This window comes from Scophthalmus maximus, chromosome 6, assembly GCF_022379125.1.
Source record: "Scophthalmus maximus strain ysfricsl-2021 chromosome 6, ASM2237912v1, whole genome shotgun sequence".
NCBI lineage: Eukaryota > Metazoa > Chordata > Actinopteri > Pleuronectiformes > Scophthalmidae > Scophthalmus > Scophthalmus maximus.
Window position 1 is genome coordinate 25847135 of NC_061520.1, and position 18361 is coordinate 25865495.

At 41.9% G+C, this 18361-nt stretch overlaps 1 protein-coding gene across 1 annotated transcript in view; it reads left to right on the forward strand.

The window, feature by feature from the left end:
• The window catches only part of epha8 (eph receptor A8), a 103371-nt gene that overhangs the window by 38060 nt on the left and 46950 nt on the right, over positions 1–18361 (forward strand). The window contains exons 3-6 of the mRNA XM_035632673.2: positions 10792–10845; positions 11557–11700; positions 13001–13150; positions 17314–17629. Of these exons, the coding sequence (XP_035488566.1) occupies positions 10792–10845; positions 11557–11700; positions 13001–13150; positions 17314–17629 (664 nt within the window). The remainder of the gene's footprint in view (positions 1–10791; positions 10846–11556; positions 11701–13000; positions 13151–17313; positions 17630–18361) is intronic.

An 18361-nucleotide genomic window follows, 5' to 3' on the forward strand; every position in this document is an offset into this window, starting at 1 on the left:
ATTAAATATGGTTGCAAGAACGGTCCAGAGTACGTCGCATTTGCGTTGAATTTCCCGCTCTGCGGGAAACCGGAAATGGAATTAGCGGTGTGCCACCATAAAGTGTTCCCTGTCCTGTGCTCAGCTGGTTGCGGTAAAAAGCCGGAAAAAGTACCCACAAAAATCCCACATAATTCACACTACATTAGTGTGAATTATTTTACACTATTGAATTGTATGTTTATTTTTTAATCTTTATTTAATATTGCACAAAAGCTACATTGCTCAATTTTTTAATATAATATTTGTTATTGGTATGGCATAGTTTTTCTATTTTATCTTACTAACCTCAGATTCTGTTTCTATTCTACTGTATTTTATTATTACATTTTCACTTGTGCTGCTACACTTATGTGCTGCTGTGTCAATTTTGAATTTCCCCTTGGGAGGCTGGATCAATAAAGGTTCATCTTATCTTATCTCATCTTATCTTAGCTTCCCAATTCCCAATTCTGTCAGTCATACATGGTTTTGTATCAGTGCTTTTTAATTTGCAGTGCTGTCACAATTATTCGGTAAGTGGAAGTGCACGCAGGCAGTTCGAAGGGCAATAGGTCAGATTTGTGTCTATTGTTTTATGTTCATTATTAACGGGACGTCCATTCATAATTCAGTCATGAAAGCGAGGAATGACTCGTGGGTCATTTTGGTCTCGCCGTTCTTTTCATATTTCTTGATTTTTTTAATCAAAACATTGGTAAATTCAACATCATTTTGTGTGTTTTTGAGGTCCCGGAAGCCGCGGAGCACGTCTTAATAGAAATGCAAAGTTGAACAGGAAATCACTCCCGTCGGCACACCAGAGTCCCCGCAAGAATCTGTGTGTGTTTATAGCCGCAGCTGCCTTCAGCTTCCTCCGAAACAACAATGATGAATGGAGCCTTAAACAGGCAACTCCCTTCCTTTTGTCCCTCTCGCCAGTGGCACATAATTATCTCTTTTCAACCAGTTTTCTCTCCGTATTTGTTAATCAATCTTTCATTCTCTCTTTCATCTTTTTTTTTTGGGTATCAACTCCCTTTCATATCAAACGTTATGAATAGACTGATATTGATTTCATGCTACGGGGCGTCAGACTCCTTATGAGAATGGACCGCAAGGTTTAGATGCCAGCTTTGGGGGGCGACCGCACTTTTATTCAGCTTAACAGCTCCTCTGATCTTCAGGCAACCCAGACGGCAACTTCTTTGTTTCAGCGTAAAAACGCTAAGTGGGCCGGAAAAAACAAGACAAACGGCGAGAGATTAAAGAGAGAGAGGGAGCGAGCAGAATCGGAGAGATCGAGGGTTGCGGATCAGACGAGTGTGATTTGCAGGGAAGGAGTCAGAAGAGACTGCTCTGTTAGGATGTGTGACCCCCCAGAGCAGCCAGATGAGAAACACAATTAGCAGAAAGTGAGAGATGAAACTTTGACATCCGGCAGGATTTCACGGCGTTTGTTTTGTGCAATGAAGAAGAAGTGATAATATGAGTCATAGCATCGGTTCACACAGACATCGCAGGTTCAGATTTAGTACGCATGAGCTCGTCATCCGCTCGCTCTTCACAACTCTGTCTCTTCTCCACTTGATTTCAAAACAGCGCTGGGAAGAGACTACGCAGGTATGTGACGATAACTATAGGACAGCAGGACAGAGAACACGTTTTAACAAAAATCCCAGCACCTCTGTGCCTTCCTGCTGTTACCATGTTCGTTATGCACTCGACTGGTAACTGACTGCACACACTTGCACTAATATTATCTAATATTAGTCTTTATATTTATAATCCTCACACTTGTATAGTTTGCAGTTCTTATATTTCTTCATATTTTTACATTTGTATTTCTTCTACAGTATACCTATCTACCCATAAGACGAAACAATGACGTGACTTCAAAAAAATCTAATCCAAGATCAAAGAGGCTAAAGGGTCCTTAAATAAGAAAGTATTGGTTTTTTTTCTACGTCCAAGTATTTGCTTATATATATATACATATACACACATATATATATATATATATATATATATATATATATATATACATACACACACATATATATATATATATATATATACATATACACACACACACATATATATATATACACACACACACACACACACACACACACACATATATATATATTTAACGGTCTAGATACAGTCCAAGTAGTGATCCCAAGACAAGTAAGGACTAATGAGGGAATCTTATACAGTTACCTGAATATATAAAACGATTTTAATAAGCAATGAAGCTTGACAATAATTTGTTAACATGATGTCCTCAGGCAGGATTCAGTGAAATCGGGCTGGGACTTTGAGGAGTCAGTACTCCTTAAAAAAAAAAAAATTGAAATAAAGGAAAGAGAGAGACAGAGAGATAATCTTTTTTGGGTCTGTGTGTGGGATCAAATACTGATTTTGATATGGAGTCATGTCTTCCACGACATTCACGCATGGCACAAGGCATCATCATCATCACTACCAGGTGTTCCGTGCCATCATAGACAAAGTGCGTATAGAGAGGAGGTGGATGGATGGGTCAACAAGTACCACAATGACTGTGATCGTCGTTATGTTATTTGTCATTATGCATACATTTGTAATTTTGTAATATACTCTGATATTGGGAATTTGTTAATATTTGTTCAAAAAAAAGCATTGTTGATTTCAACCTTGTTACTCAGCAGTCGCTCGGAGTCAATTTTTACAGTATATGTACACCATATTAGATCAGATTTAGCCTTAGTTGAACAAAATATGAAACCAATACAAGAGTATGATGACCAAACCCTGAAACAATTTTTTTGTTTAGAGATATTTGAAACATCCAGCATTGCATTTGAATGACGCGATGAGACGTTCATAGTCGTTCGTGTGCTCCTTCACTTTATCTGCATCTGTTGCCGGGTATGTTACCACTTTTCCTCTCTGTCTCCCACGTTTGATTTCTTCTGATGAGAGATCTGATGAGTTGACAGGCAGGAAACAGATGTGCAATTTAAAGCCAATAATTTTTTCTTACCTCTCTCTCATTCGCTCTCCTCGTCTGACACACACACACACACACACTTACACCGCATTGTTAGCTGCTGCTCTGTGAAGCACTGCATTTCTCTTGTCGTTATGATAGAAAACTCGCTTATCGCGCGCTCAGAAGATAAACATGCCCCGCTGAATCTCTCCGACTACTCCTCTTCTTCTCCCCGCCTGTCTGCTGAGGATGAGCAGAGAATATTTCCATTATTCTCACGACTAAACAGCACCCAATCTAGTCCAATCTCATCCCCTCCTTGTGCGCTGTACAGCTGCCAGCCTCCAGACAATCTGCCTTCAGCTCGTGTGGGTTTTTTTTCACACCCCCCACTCCTGGAGAACATCACGAGGAGCTAAAATCTGAGATTTTCATGAAAAGGCAAAAAAAATAAATAGCAGAGCTTGAGAGTGCAGTGACGACAAGACGGGAATAATGAGCGAGAGAGAGGTTATACACCCCACTAATTAGCTGAGGTCTTCACAAGTTCAAGGACAGTTTCAATTTAGCTGATAAAGATGAGAGGATGAGGAGGGGAGGGAAGGGTGAGATGGGTGAGACTTCCTACATCTTAATTATCCCAGTGGTTTTTGGCTAGTGGTGCATTGGGTGGGTTGTGTGTGTGTGTGTGTGTGTGTGTGTGTGTGTGTGTGTGTGTGTGTGTGTGTGTGTGTGTGTGTGTGTCGGCTGGAGCGGCGCGAGTTGGGGCTGAGGAGACGAGTTGGAGGGCCTCCACGGAAAGCCCACTCGTCTTATCCGGGGCCGAGTTCAGCCGGGCGCGGCACCGAGCTTCCTGGGGTCGACACTTTCCCTTTCAATTACTCCGCCACATGCGCGAGGATCCTCAGCCCAGGGGGATCATGGGTAGCATCGGGGTTAAACACACAGGCATACAAATTGTCTCAACTTGCCCATTCTGGTAATACTTGCAAAATAATCAGTTCTGTGTGTTGCTGAAGGTTGAAATTCATTGTGACCATGATTCAAGACAGCCCTAGATGAATACCAATTTTTCAAAAAATGGCGGTAATCCTCATCTGAAGGAGGGGGAGTGTTAGAATTGCTTTTGGGAGGAGATAGTTGTACAGGAGGAGATGGTTGTACACGAAGGCACAAAGTGAGTCACTGTGATGCTTTTCTTTTTAAATCCAGGAAATGACTAGCGTTTCACTTTTCCTGCGACAGAATGCTTTTACATGAACACACAGGGCTGGCCTTAGCCATTTTCAGGGGCCTACAGGAACGGGCGTAGCACTGGGTGGGGGAAAGGGGACAGACTACCCAGTGCCCAAGTGTGGTTGGGGCGGCCCCGGAAAGCCTGGAATTAAAAGGTTTTTTTTGTTTGTAATTAGTGACAGAACAAATTAAAATTTGGCTGAATACATTGGTTCAGAGACTGAACTATGCATTTCAAAAAATAGTGGAGGGTCCTCTCACCCCTTACAAATGGTTTAGTCTGCCCATCACGACTCAGTATGAGAATCTGTCAGCTCATCCAGTGACTTCCTAATGTTCCCTCAAGTAAGTAAGGTCTGGGTCCCAGAAGAGGAAAGAGAGAAAAAAAGAGAGGAAAAACAAACCAAGGGAAAACAACTGTTAATTAATTTCTTTCAAAAGAAAGGTGGCTAGCTATTGGCTAACTCGTACTACGACAGCTAGCTAGCAGCTACCTAGTAGATATCAACAGCTGCTAAGGAAACCTCATTTAACCATAGCAAAGTACTTGTGAGGGGTTCGGGTTGTGGTGGTGGTGGTAGTGGTGGGGTGCCCACAGAGACTGCTTATGTATAGGGCCCAGAATTTGGTGCTACGCCCCTGGCTATGGGTCAAATGCAGTTTAAGGGGTCCCGTCTTCACTTGTCAAAAAAAACACACAATTGGATATCTTATTGTTTTCTTAGCTATGTGTAACTTTAAATGCATAAAATAAAAACAGAACAATAAGAGTAATCACATTTTTAGGCTCACAGTCTCAGTCACAGTGTAATTGATAGCAAACGGCTATAAAACAGCTGCCATCTTTACTTACAATGAATCCATCCATGTTGTCAGTGAGAGACTGGATGACAGGGAAGGATGAATGATGTCAACATTCAACATTGTTTTGTTTTTTAAACTTAGCTCAGTGTTTCAGTGTCAGGAATATTGTTTATATAGATTTTAGATTTCTTTTCTTCTGGGAGATATTACTGAGTGCTGATGGTTGCTGCTTTAGAAACAATGTTATGTGATAAAATCCCATCCATACCCATAATGCCAGACGATAGATTTGTTTCCTGGAAGGTTAATGTCAATCTCCTAATCAAGGCTTTCTTTTTTTTACTTTCACAAGACATGTACAACACGGGACATGACTGAAACGTATGCAGGAATGTGGCAGGGACTTGCTTTCGCCAATCACGTGGGGTTAATATCCATTTTAATAGTTGGTCCAGTGAAGACAATGTGCTATTTTAAACGGGAGCACAGTGTGCCTACGACATGATGAGGAGGAGTAAAGTTTCTCCCTTTTTTTTGCCAAATTGCCTGTTTCTCTTTTCCACTTGTCATTAAGAGAATCCAGACTGATCAGTTTTTGTGTATTAAGCAACGTATAAAAACTGTCAGAATTTTAATTCTTTAAAGCCCCACTGTGTAATTTTTTTAATTTTCTGGCGGCATCTGGTGGTAAAGTTGCATCCTCAACCAACTAAGCACCTGACAGGGGACACTTTAAGGTTGGCGCACTGCTGATTCCATTCCCCGTTTTCAGCAGCGCTGAAAATTCAACGTGAATGCAACTTATTCTGGACCGTTTTGTGCAACCGTATTCAACACGACGTAGCAAATATGGTGACTTACATGGAAGTTGCGTCCACCTAATGTAACTGTATCTAACCCATTCGAAGTTGACAAAAAACATTGGTTCTTTGTTGCAGGTTATTATACATATATGAACACATAGTTATGGACAATATATTACATTTCTGTGTATAAGTTCTTTTAAATATTACACACTGTAGCTTTTAAGTAAATAAAAGGTTAGATCACATCATCACGGTTGTTTTCTCAGATGTAAGAAATGCTAGTTCGGCGGGGGTCATCCCTTTGTCCCCTCAGCCCTATGCTCCCTCATTTCTATGAAATTTCCACCCGCATCAATATTAGGCCCTGTGTTAGGGTTGAGGGAATATAGACGCGCTCCAGTCCGGTGCTACAAAGACTTTATAACAATACACTTTGTAACGACCTTCATGATGATTCGAAGTCATGTAGACCAGAATTGGTCTACATGACGTGTATCAAGATGTGTATCAGTGTCCCCTTTAATATGAATTCATTCCTGTTGAAATTGTGTGAGCTAACACATAACGCAGTGAGGGATGAGGCCAAACTGAATACAAATAGAATATGAGCTAAGAAAGGAATTACTGTATGATTCGATTGGAAGGGGAGAAGGGTGGGATTAATAAAAAAAAAGACTGTGACAGCTTTATTGGTTTGATTTTTATGTTTGTGTCCTCTATCACAGGATGAGGTCACCGTTAAAAACCTAGTCAAACACAAAATAAATGTTCCATGTTCTAATCCTGTGTCCCTGCGTTAATTCTCTTGGTGTATGCCAAATATCAGAATGGTTCCTTCTCTTTTTAATTACTCATCCTGCACTTGGGAGCATATACATGAATTTATCCAACTGTGATTTGGGGCGACTGGCTAACCTCTCCCCAAGTCATCAACCTGCACTTGATCATTGGTCTAATGTTGCGTTCACACCGAACGCGACGCAAATTTTCTCTGCACTCGGACGAGTGTCTGAGTTTGCTCGCTGGAACATTTTTGCTTATTCAAGTCATTCGCCCGAACAACCTAAATATTTGCCTGTTCTTCCTTTCACTATCTCATCCTCTGAACAAACACACACACACACACACACACACACACACATTTAAAAATGAACTGCTGAACGAAAGAAGGCAGACTGGAATGAATTGGAAAGCCAGACAAAGGGCTTCTGCTAGCTGAGGTTAAAGCTATTGTCAAACCGTCTCCTTCTTCACTCGGTCACGATGCAAATAGCAACTCGTGGCTGGGTGCCCACACGGAACGACAATAGTTATCCTCCATTTCTGATACAATGAGTGCTTTAAGTGGGCCGGAACGCACGGGTACGCAGTACCCCCACTTCTAGATTTTACCCCCTGGTGTACCTCAACTTTTCCCGGCATACCGGAACTTCCCACAAGCTCCCAGAGCCCTTTCCTTTCCTCTACAAATCTGTTTCTTGGGCGATTCATGGCAGTTAAACTACATTACCGAGGGTGCGCTACGTGACGCCTCTCTTTGCCCTCGCCGCAATGTCACATTAACACCGACCCATGAGCAGAAAGCAATGATGGATAAACAGGCAAAAGCAGAAGAATAAAAAAGACGACAGTGATGTTGGCCTGGCTCCACAAAGGCACAAAGAGAACGCGAACTGAAACCGAGCCAGATGATGACAGAACTCTCCGACAGTCATGCAGGTCTGGAGCGGCAAGTTAACATTAGCGTCTCTGCTAGCAGCAAACAGCTGATGTTACCGATACTGCAGCCAACTGCGTCGTTAACAATAAGCTCGCTCAAGTATATGGACATTTGAATAAATGAATGTTGTGAAAATCAGCATTATCTTTGAGTATCTTTTATTCACTGTCACAGGTGAATAAGGGCAGTATTGGCTCTTTTTTTTCTTCAATTTAAAGCGCTGGATACAATCAAAGGATGTCAGATGACAGTGACAGAGGGAGGATCTCAACGCCATTCGGCTATCTCATCGATGCGTCACGCTAATCTTTGTTTTAACTGAAGCGACTGATACGAATTTCGCGTCTTCGTGTTATTCGTGTCCCCCGACACGACTAGTCGCGTTTTTCGCATTGACTTTTTTTCTAATCTACTCGTAATCTAATAATTTGCATCACATCCGGTGTGATCGCACCATTAGATGATCAAAGGCAAAATAGAAAATTTATGACATAGAGATATTTGAACCAATGGAAGCATCACAGGCTCTCTGTTTTCCCTTCTATTAAATAAATCTTGAGTTTCTTTTATTAATTCATAGTCTATTTTGTGTTTTCTTTTGAATGACCTCTGCGAGTTTTATGTCACATGCAAATTTCCCATTTTCCACAGGGGCAGAGTAGGAGGATAGGTGCTTTCAAAATCCCATTCCCCTGCACTTTAGGTTAAGCTGTTTGCATGAACTTCTGACACCCTGAAATTGAGTCTCCATGTTACCATGAATAAACCAATTGACAGAGCATTCATTTCCTCTATGGCTGAGCTCGAATGGGCTTTTCCTGGGGCTGGAGCACAAACGAGGATCCTGACATGAAAATCTACCACATGACTGTGGATTTGCACTTGATGAAAAAACACGAGACGGAGCTGAAAGGTGTTTTTTATATAGAAAGAAGATTACAGTGTTTGCATGAAGGGAAATTACACTATTTTTGAGACTGCTTCTGATTGTGTCTATAACTCTTGTGTCCATAATCGGTCATAATGACATTACCCCACAACCTCTGTTTTGTGAAAGTTGTGAAACATGGTGCAGGATTAGAACAACACTGATTGGGGCGAGGGAAGTCCCTGCATGAAATCAACTCTTCAGCCATGCTACAGCACAGTCAGGTTACACATATTTGCTTTGAGCTAAATGCTTGCCTGAACACCTGCATGCTAGCATGCAATGATAGTGCTAGCACGCCTATGTCTAGCAGTTGCAGTGTTCATCATGTTGTCTTGTTTTAGAATTAGCATGCTTGAATTTTCATTCTAGGATTTAACTCAAAGCACATGCACATGCCTTCAGTTATGAAGGTTTTTAGCAATAAACTAAACAGATTAACATTTTGAATTGGTCGCACTCCAAGAAGGGAATTAGAGGATCACCAAAGTGTTTAGAATTCACCCTCCGAGGACCATGAATATCATTACAAACTATCATGGCAATGATATTTAAGTGGCGGACCGACAGCCAGACATTGCCCTTGTCCCACCACCTGTCCATTAAAGCTGTTCTGACAAAGCCACACGGGTGTAGGTGGAGCGACAGGCAGCCATCAGAGCGAGAGGTGAGGCGAGTTGTTCTTTAAATCCAGGGATAACAGCGCACCATCTCAGACACATCTCCCGGATGACATTCATAGTGTTGCACTCGGTTTGCTCATGTGAACAGTGACAGGGGCAGTTGTGTCAAGGCGGCAAAAATGGAGCCGGAAAGAGGAAGTTCACACCAGGGCTCCATTTCTCACCAGCGCACAGCTGGCCAGTTGCTGTGTAAGTGGGAATGAATATTGGATCATTGGTTACAGAAAGGTTGTTCACAGAAAAACCCACATCTGAAGTCAGAAAGACGTGTGTGCTTATGAATTTATTTACCATCAAACTTTTTATATACGCATATTGGCAACTTAATTCTGCATAAGACATGACCTTTGATCTTGTCATACATTTCTCCAAAACCAAGCTCAAGAGCCAAATTTAGAACGGGTGTACTTATGTATCAAATTTGTACATCTTAACTTTTTTTATTTTTTTATTTGGACGTATGTCTGAAGACTTTTGATTGACAGGTGTGACTTTTCACTTTTTGACAGCTAAGCGACAACTGACTATACAGTTGTGTTCCAAAATGAAATGCTAATGCCTTATGCAAATGCATTATGCTAATGCAGTGTTTACATTTGCACTGCTTGCGTACATGGGAGCAAATGCAGACTGACTGGTGTGCGGCGTGGCTGGGATCTGTCCATGAAAAGAGATTATTCCCAATCATCTTACCCTGCATAAGTGTTCCTCTGTACACACCCACTAAGTTTTATTTTCTGTAGATATAGGGTCTTCGGGAGGGCAGTTTATACATCTCCTCACAATACCCACAAAAGAGGAGCGGAGCAGACAGTTTCCTGTGATTTCTCCCGGTGCATGGCGCAGCATGGCGCAGGGAAGTGTAATGCACATTAACATGTTTAGAAATACAAACACATTTCACCTAACTGTTTCTCCTCATAATTCTATTATTGGCCGCCAGAGGCATTCAGGAAACAATGTAAATCTAATCACGTACATGAGGGGCATCTCATTAAAGGGAAATGTGTCCCGTTGGAATTACATTAAGTGAATTCCAACATGCTGAAATGTAGAACACATGATTGCACGTGTTAACTGCTGCTCACCAGAACAACCAGAGTGGAATACATCAGCATATTCAACACCAGCCTTTATCCCAGTTTAACAGTCTTTATGGAGACTAAAAATATATATTTTTTTAAGATGAAGAAACACTAAACACTAGAGTGAATGAGAAGGTGGATCCTTAACCTCATGCAAAAAAGAGAAAATGATTGCTAGTTTTTGTTCTTACAAAGTGGATAATGAGGTCTGAAATCACCACCAATCACCTGGAAATCCACAATGTTTGTCCTTCGGGAGATTCGAATGTAGCATACCGCAACGTAGAGTACAGCCGTCACACTATACGTGACTGCAACCTGTGTGACAGGAGTCGTCACAGGTTTCATTTGAAGTCTAAGCTAATAAAACTTCTAGTGTGTTTAGGGAGACGCGCGTGGCACCGGCAATCACGTGGGAAATATAGACAGCAGCTGAATGATTTGCTGCATATGAATCTGTAAGATGTGTGTCGACGTGTGACTATGTGATTTAACCGAGATTGTTTCCCCTTCTCTCTCTCTTTCTCTGCACAGTGGGACGCCATTAATGAGATGGACGAGTACTTCAGTCCCATCCACACGTACCAGGTGTGTAATGGGGTTTTATTACAATTGATTCTTATATCAACTTGAGTGTGATATACTGTATCACTAATTGTTTGAGGTGTGTGTATATAATATAATATTGCTTCAAATATTACTATTTGCTAGTTTTAAAACAAATCCCCATTTTTTTTTACTATCGTCTGACAACCAAATATTCTGTCAATTAATCAAGAAACTAATAATCAGATCAAATTATTATTATTTGTCCCTGCGGTCTGAAAATGAAAAATGCTATTTCAAAGCTTTCTTCAATAACACAGTCAGTTTTCAGAAAATTAATTTAAAAAGTATGGTTTGATTTACAGTAGATGGTTTGAGTCACATAATGAATAATAATGAAAGTTATACTGATTAAACAAAATACTAGACTTAGGATTTAAACGTAAAAAAAAAAAGTTTTTGGTTGTAGGAGATATATACAGTAATTCCAAGCAAGTTACAAAAACCTACTGTACATTCTTGAAAAAGTAAATTGATACATGAAAAACATAACACAACAAGATATACAAATGAATAAAGTACTTTTCAGAGAGAGGCATACAGCAATAAGGCACAGTTTTGGAATAGAAAATCACAAAAAGTCGTTACATTTTGTCATACATAGCATTTTTAATACGATTTGTTTATCTTTATGAGTTTTTTAAATTATATTGCTACTGTTGGCTGCTGATTATAACAGTTTCTCTGATCTAGGTCTGCAACGTGATGAGTCCCAGCCAGAACAACTGGCTGAGGACGGGCTGGCTCCCTCGAGAGGGGGCCAGGAGGATCTACATTGAGGTCAAGTTCACCCTGAGAGACTGCAACAGCATGCCTGGTGTCCTGGGCACCTGCAAGGTAACACAGACACACACACACACACACACACACACACACACACATTTTAATAAGAACATAGCTTTAACATAAATAACGTAATAATAACGTCTGGTTGAAAAGTGCTTCAAATTGGCCTTTAAGCAAGTACAATCTTTGCTTCATGGACTTTTGTGACATTTGGGGAGTTTTATATACTGTGCCCTTTTTAAAACCAAAGACAAACTTAGAAAATTGGAACCCCTAGCTGCTAACAGGTCATTTTAATGACCAACTATAGCTGATGGACCTTGTTGGCATAGTGGTAAGGCATACATTTTTCTTTTTTTTTCAGAAAGTTACAAATTTCTGCACACCTTTAATTGTGGCTGCGGTCACGGGTACGGTCCTGTTAGTGGTCACATCTGCTGATGACATACTGGCACAGTAATCGCAGGAATATTGTGTAAAGCATGTGCTTCAGGAAAAAGTATTTCTTGAACCACTTGCTGATGGAGCTTCAGTACATTTGCAGGGCTCCAGACTTACATTTTATATTGTTTGCACCAGCACATAATTTAAGTACACCCTTCTCTGCCTCTTCATTGCTGAGACCGTGTTATTCTACTTTGCTTTATGCTGAAAAAAAAACTAGTCAGACTTGTAGTCGCACTCTGGAGCCCTGATTTGTAATGCCTCCAGGTTGCATTTACACACTTTTTTTGATGCTGGATATAACAAAGCCCCCTATGGATGGGATTATTATAATGGGGAGGTGGGTAAATCAAATATTCACTCTGCTCCTTGGTAATTGAACTAATTTACAAACGGTGGAAGGTTATAGTCTGTATTAGACTTTCAAAGCCAGATGCCTCCCCCAGGTGGACCTGCAGTACACATCCATGGGTACACTGCAAACAGTATCTGCTAATAGCTAATTTGGCATATGAATGGGACCAATTCATCAGAATGTACACAAATATAGGTGAGCATACGGGCTGAAAAGGTGAGGCTACTACAGCACAGTTGTTGAGCTTCTACCGTGTCTCGCTGATGACATCATCAGATTGGATTTTCAAAAAGTCCTATATTGTATGTCGGTATTAGCATGTGCCAATCTTAGTGAAAATGTTTTTACTTTCTCCATGTTAACCCACTGAGCTAAAAGAAGGAGGCCAAGCGTTAAAAAACAAACCATTCCGACATCCTTTACAATCTGCTTTTTAAAAGATGTCGCTTCAGATGGAATTACAGGAGGACACAAATAAAATAAATCCAGTCTGAACAAGGCTCCTTGTAATGAACACATCCAGTACTCAAACGAGACTTGCTTGTTCCACAGGAAACCTTCAACCTGTACTACTACGAGTCTGACAGAGCGGTGGGCACGTCCATACGAGAGAACCAGTTCATTAAGATCGACACCATCGCTGCTGATGAGAGCTTCACCGGGGTGGACCTGGGAGTCCGCAGGCTTAAACTCAACACTGAGGTATGTGCTACAACATTGTGGGAAAAAAATACATGGCAAGAACACTTGATACAACAAGTAAATGTCAGTGCAGGCTGTTTGAAGCAATATCTCACTTTTCAATAGTTGGTTTATCCAAATTCCGAGCATGCACAGCTCCACAGGAGTTCAAGACGAGCTGCGAACATCCACAACCCCGGAGAGCCTATTCAAGTCTCGTCACTGAAGCTCTTTTGTGCTCGGCTCTGCACATGTGGAAAAGCAAACAAACAGCATGGTCTCGCATTAGCATCATGGGAGATACTCTGATATCTATCACAGCTTTGGATTTTAATAAAACCAAATCATTGCTTTTTTTCTATATATTTTTCTTATTGCCAACAAAGCTCATTTAAAAAACCCGAACTAACCGTGAACTGACCATAACAACACATGTTGTGTGTGTGTGTGTATCCATAACCTGTTATTCCCCTGTGCCATAGGGGTCGCTGTCTTTCAAACTATTTAAAGGTGACATATTATGCTCATATTCAGGTTCATACTTTTAATTTAGGTTACCACTTGAAAAGGATTACGTGCTCTAATGTTCAGAAAAGGCATCAGTGTTCTCATACTGACCATTCCAGCTGCTCCTCTCTTCACCCTCTGTCTGAAATGCCTGGATGTATTTAGCCCCACCCTCCTGATAAACCCCAGTCTGCTCTGATTGGCCAGCTGGCCCAGTCTGTTGTGATTAGTTCAACCGATTTCAAAATGTGTAGTGTCACGCCCCTTCACCATAGAAGTGGAGATTGTCAGATTGCAGACGGGGTTACCCCAAAAGAGTCCAACTGTGACATCACAGTGGGAGAGAAATCTGAACCAGTTGTTCAGAGCCAGGCTGTAGGGTTTAGGGTGGTCTTTTCAAAGTTTGTGGGCCGGCAGGCTCCACAGATACACACATTTATGTGCACACACACTGAAGGAGTTATTTTTGCGTAATATGTCACCTTTAAGACAAATTAATTTGCCACACTGTTGCACCAGCTAACCAACGTACAGCTAGTCCAGCATGCACAATCCTGCAGGCATTGAGAAGTGTAAAACATTGGTTAATGCACGTTTGAAAAACACCACTTCCTCCTGTTTAAGAAACTAAACTCAACAGCCCCCAGCTGTTTTAGGAAATCACCGAGTTAAAAAAAAGAAAGAATAGTGAGCCGTTTTCAGTAATGTCTGATTGGCTCGAGGTTAAGATAGAGCACAAAGCATAACATAAACATAATAGGTTTGCTGTGTTGAGTGAAGTGCAGGTATTCACATGAAGCAATCCAAACATATACCCTGACTGCAGTGAATAAACTGTGTGGAACTTCTCCACACTGTTCAGGTCCAGTTACCCTGGCTCAGACATACTTGGCTTAACATAACATATATAAACTTAACCATAACTACTACTTGTCTGACCCTTACACTTATACTTGACCTAACATTTACATAAGCCTAAACTAGAATTTATCCTCACCCTACAACGTGAGTTATACCCAGAAACCCCCCCCCCAGAAGATATATTGCGTAATAATAATAATAATATTGCAGAATTGATAATAAAAGTTGACTTGAGATATTCATCAGTGCCCCGCCTCTATTTAGTCACAGACAGATCTAGTTAGACACCAAATTAGCTACAAACATAGTGTGTCGTGTCCATAACGACACTTGTTAGCACACTGATTACACGACATATGTTTAATTTCTGTCATCTACCTGAAATGCCAAAGAGAAAAACATCCCTATAATAGTAAGTAGCTGTCCAATTAGTACACGGTGTTGAAAATGTATATCTCAGTTTGTACACGGAGCTTCTAATTAGGCAGTAGTAATTGTGTTTTTGCGTGGAGACGCTGCTCCTTCAAGGAAAAACCAATCTGCTCGTCTGTCAGTTTTCAGGACAGATGTACGATCCATCCTGTGAGGAGCGAGAGACAGTGTAGTGCACAGGAAAACGTCCTTGTCCCTTTCTGTCACTAATGTCATCAGACGGGGCTGAAAACAGTGAGAACACAAACTGAATCACCACGGCTATCGTTACAAAGGAATCCTTAAAAGAGAGCCAAGGCGGGAGCAGGTAACTTGTAGCCGCTTTTAGGTTCCGACAATTAACAAGTAATTTCAGTTCATTTCAGTCGATTTTTTGGAACTGATCAGTGGCTTCGACACACAAATTTGCGACGTCGACCAGTTGCCAGACATTTCAGGGCCCGAGTAGATGAAGTATTTATCTGTAGATCATCAGAGAAAATTTCCCCTGAAGGTCCCAGCCACCTTAACATTTCCCATCATGATGCACCGCAAGCTTGGAACGATCAGCAGTGCAAAGGCTACTCACATTGGCCGCTTTACCCTCTTGTGATCTGTTTAAAAAAATACAGTATCTTAGCTCTTAGGCCTCCTAGAAAGCCCAGAGTTCGCTCTGATTGGTCTGCTGACCCATTCTTTTGTGATTGGTCAGCGGCTTAGGGAGTGCGTCGGGAATGTCTCGCGGGAGGCTTCCTGATCAGCTGTAAACGCCGCTGTAGCCCCGGTAACAATGGTTCTGCCGCACCGATTCGTGCCAAACTAGCCGGTAAGCGGCCATGTTACATGTTCTTTTGGTGTTGTAGACACAGAAATGCAAATTGAGAGTTTTTATTAACAGTATTTCCTCATTCATGATGTTGTCAGCTGGCTGTGTGTGCTTATATATAAAAACCGTTCAATAAAAGTTCTTAAGGTATGGCTATCAATCACAAAACATGTTGTACAAACAGTTATGGACGCATGGATTACATAATAAATTCAATTTCTAATAGCAGGTATCTATTAAAAACTTCCATTAGAAACATCTACACCACTTCTTGCACTCGGCTGTGACCCTATTGGAGGTTTGCGTTGAGCACCAATGCCATGAAAAGGTGTCATTGTATTTTCAGAAGCTTCAGGGACAAACTTTTATCTTCAAAACGATGCACTGAATCAGTTCCCGCGTGTTAACGAGACAGCCAACCGTGATATGATATTTACCAAAAAAAAAACAAGCACACCGAAATGTAATAACAACCATGTTTCCAGGTTGTTGTTTGGGAGCGGAGCAGTTGATTAATGGCTGCTGCCAAAGTACAACACCAACACCCGTCCGCAGATTAAATTAAGGCTGTGCTCACATTGTTTCACCTGCTTTGTTTGGCAACCACCGTTTGAGCTTTCAGAAGGAAAAGAAGTAATAGAACTTTCTAAACTCTTGTAAGTTTTCTCATATTTCCAAGGGAGGCTGTGTGAAATATGCACCATGTGCATGTGTCATTTGTATTACTGTATATACTGTGTTCAGAAGTGAAAGTACTTGTAAGGTCGCCGCAGGTGCTAAGTGAACAGCAACTTCACTTAAAAGTGTCAAGAGTCATGAGACAACTTTATTCTCGACATTTCGACTTTATTCTCAAAATGTTACATGAATTTAAAAAATCGTGCCCCTCATTTTTTCCCCCTTATGCCTGGCCCCAATACTCTTCCGTAGTACTGTACTGTCAGCGGTCTGGCTGCGATCGTAGGAAACGCAGGCACCAAGTTTTCAAGAGGAAGAATGCGTGAAATTAAGACGCCATCTCCATTGTCATGTGCCCACCGTGAGTCCCAGAGTGTTACAGAAGTGTGCTGGGAACCGCTGCGCTCGGACTCTTCTCCTTCGACTGGGCGCAACGTGCAATTTCATGCCAAAGCAAGTACCAGAATCACACTGGATCATTGAAAAGTCCTTAAAGAGAGGCACGGCCGTGCCCCTCGACCCGCCTCATTGCAGATAGGGTCTCCGGGATTGCCAAAATAACCCTGATTCAACCTCCCAATGAAATTTGACTTTGTTTGCACTATTGCTCGCTGTTTGGCGGCACGCGAATAGGGAGTCTAAATGCTTTCCTTCATTCTTTTTAAAGCAATGACCTTGTTCCTTGTTCACTGGCTCCTAGCTCCACCTTATTGTCACATACTGCCGGATGCTGATCCAGCCTCAGTGAAGCGTGCACACCTTCAAAACAGGGACAGATATAAACACACGTTCCGATATATCCAAATGTATGTAGTATGTGTTGTTATCATAGAAATGAAATCAACACCATGTGATGACCTGCGATGTGCGTGAAGCATCAGCCGCTCCTCTCCCCTCACAGGTGCGGGGGGTGGGCCCTCTGAACCGACGGGGCTTCTACCTCGCCTTCCAGGACATCGGCGCCTGCATCGCCCTCACCTCGGTGCGGGTGTACTACAAACGCTGCGTGGGTGTGAGCCGCAACCTGGCCGTGTTCACCGACGTGGTGACGGGCGCCGACTCGTCGTCCCTGGTGGAGGTCAGGGGCCAGTGTGTGGACCACGCCGAGGAGAGGGACACGCCCAAGATGTACTGCAGCGCCGAGGGCGAGTGGCTGGTGCCCATCGGGAGGTGCGTGTGCTCTGCTGGATTCGAGGAGCACAGGGACTCTTGCGTGGGTGAGTTTCTTAGCCCACCCGTTCGGTGTTGTTCAGTAGAAATCCAGGGCCCCTGCACGTTTTCCGTCCATTTTCCTCTGTGGTCGTGCCAAAGCTGTGATATGTGCTCACAGAGGGAAATTATGGTGTAAGGGCTTGCGTGTTGACCGGGGAACACCGAGGAGGTGATTGTCCAGGTGATCAATACAAATGATCTACAAAATGATGCTTGAGATCAAGAATTTTTCTTACCGGCAGTTATGGCAGTTGAGGTTGACTTGCAGTCAGGACTAACGCCCGGGACTAAAACAAATAAAGACATCCATTGAGCTTCTGTAATTTATACTGAAAAGGATTTAAAAATGGTGGTGAGGCAGCGAATAGAGAGCTACTCAAAGTGTGAACCCTCTTTAGAGAGAGAGGGGTGCTGTGGCTCGGATCATTATAAAACAGCAGTTTTCTGTTTGCTCTGTATTTGGAAAGTAAAAAAAAAAAAGGTTTATTCTGTTCATTTGTTTTATTTCACACACACACACACACACTTACACACACACTGTGTTGTCATTCACTGGGCCGTGAAGGATAACCCTGAAGTCCTACATGGCTCCTGCCACCACATCCAGTTTCTATAGGTTGTATATGTTTATATTCCTATAAGTCAGTTTGCCTGTATGTATTTAAGGGGTTTCTAAACGTCCCGTGGAGCAAATATTCATTACTACAAAAAGGCAAGTTGAAATATTATGACGGCGT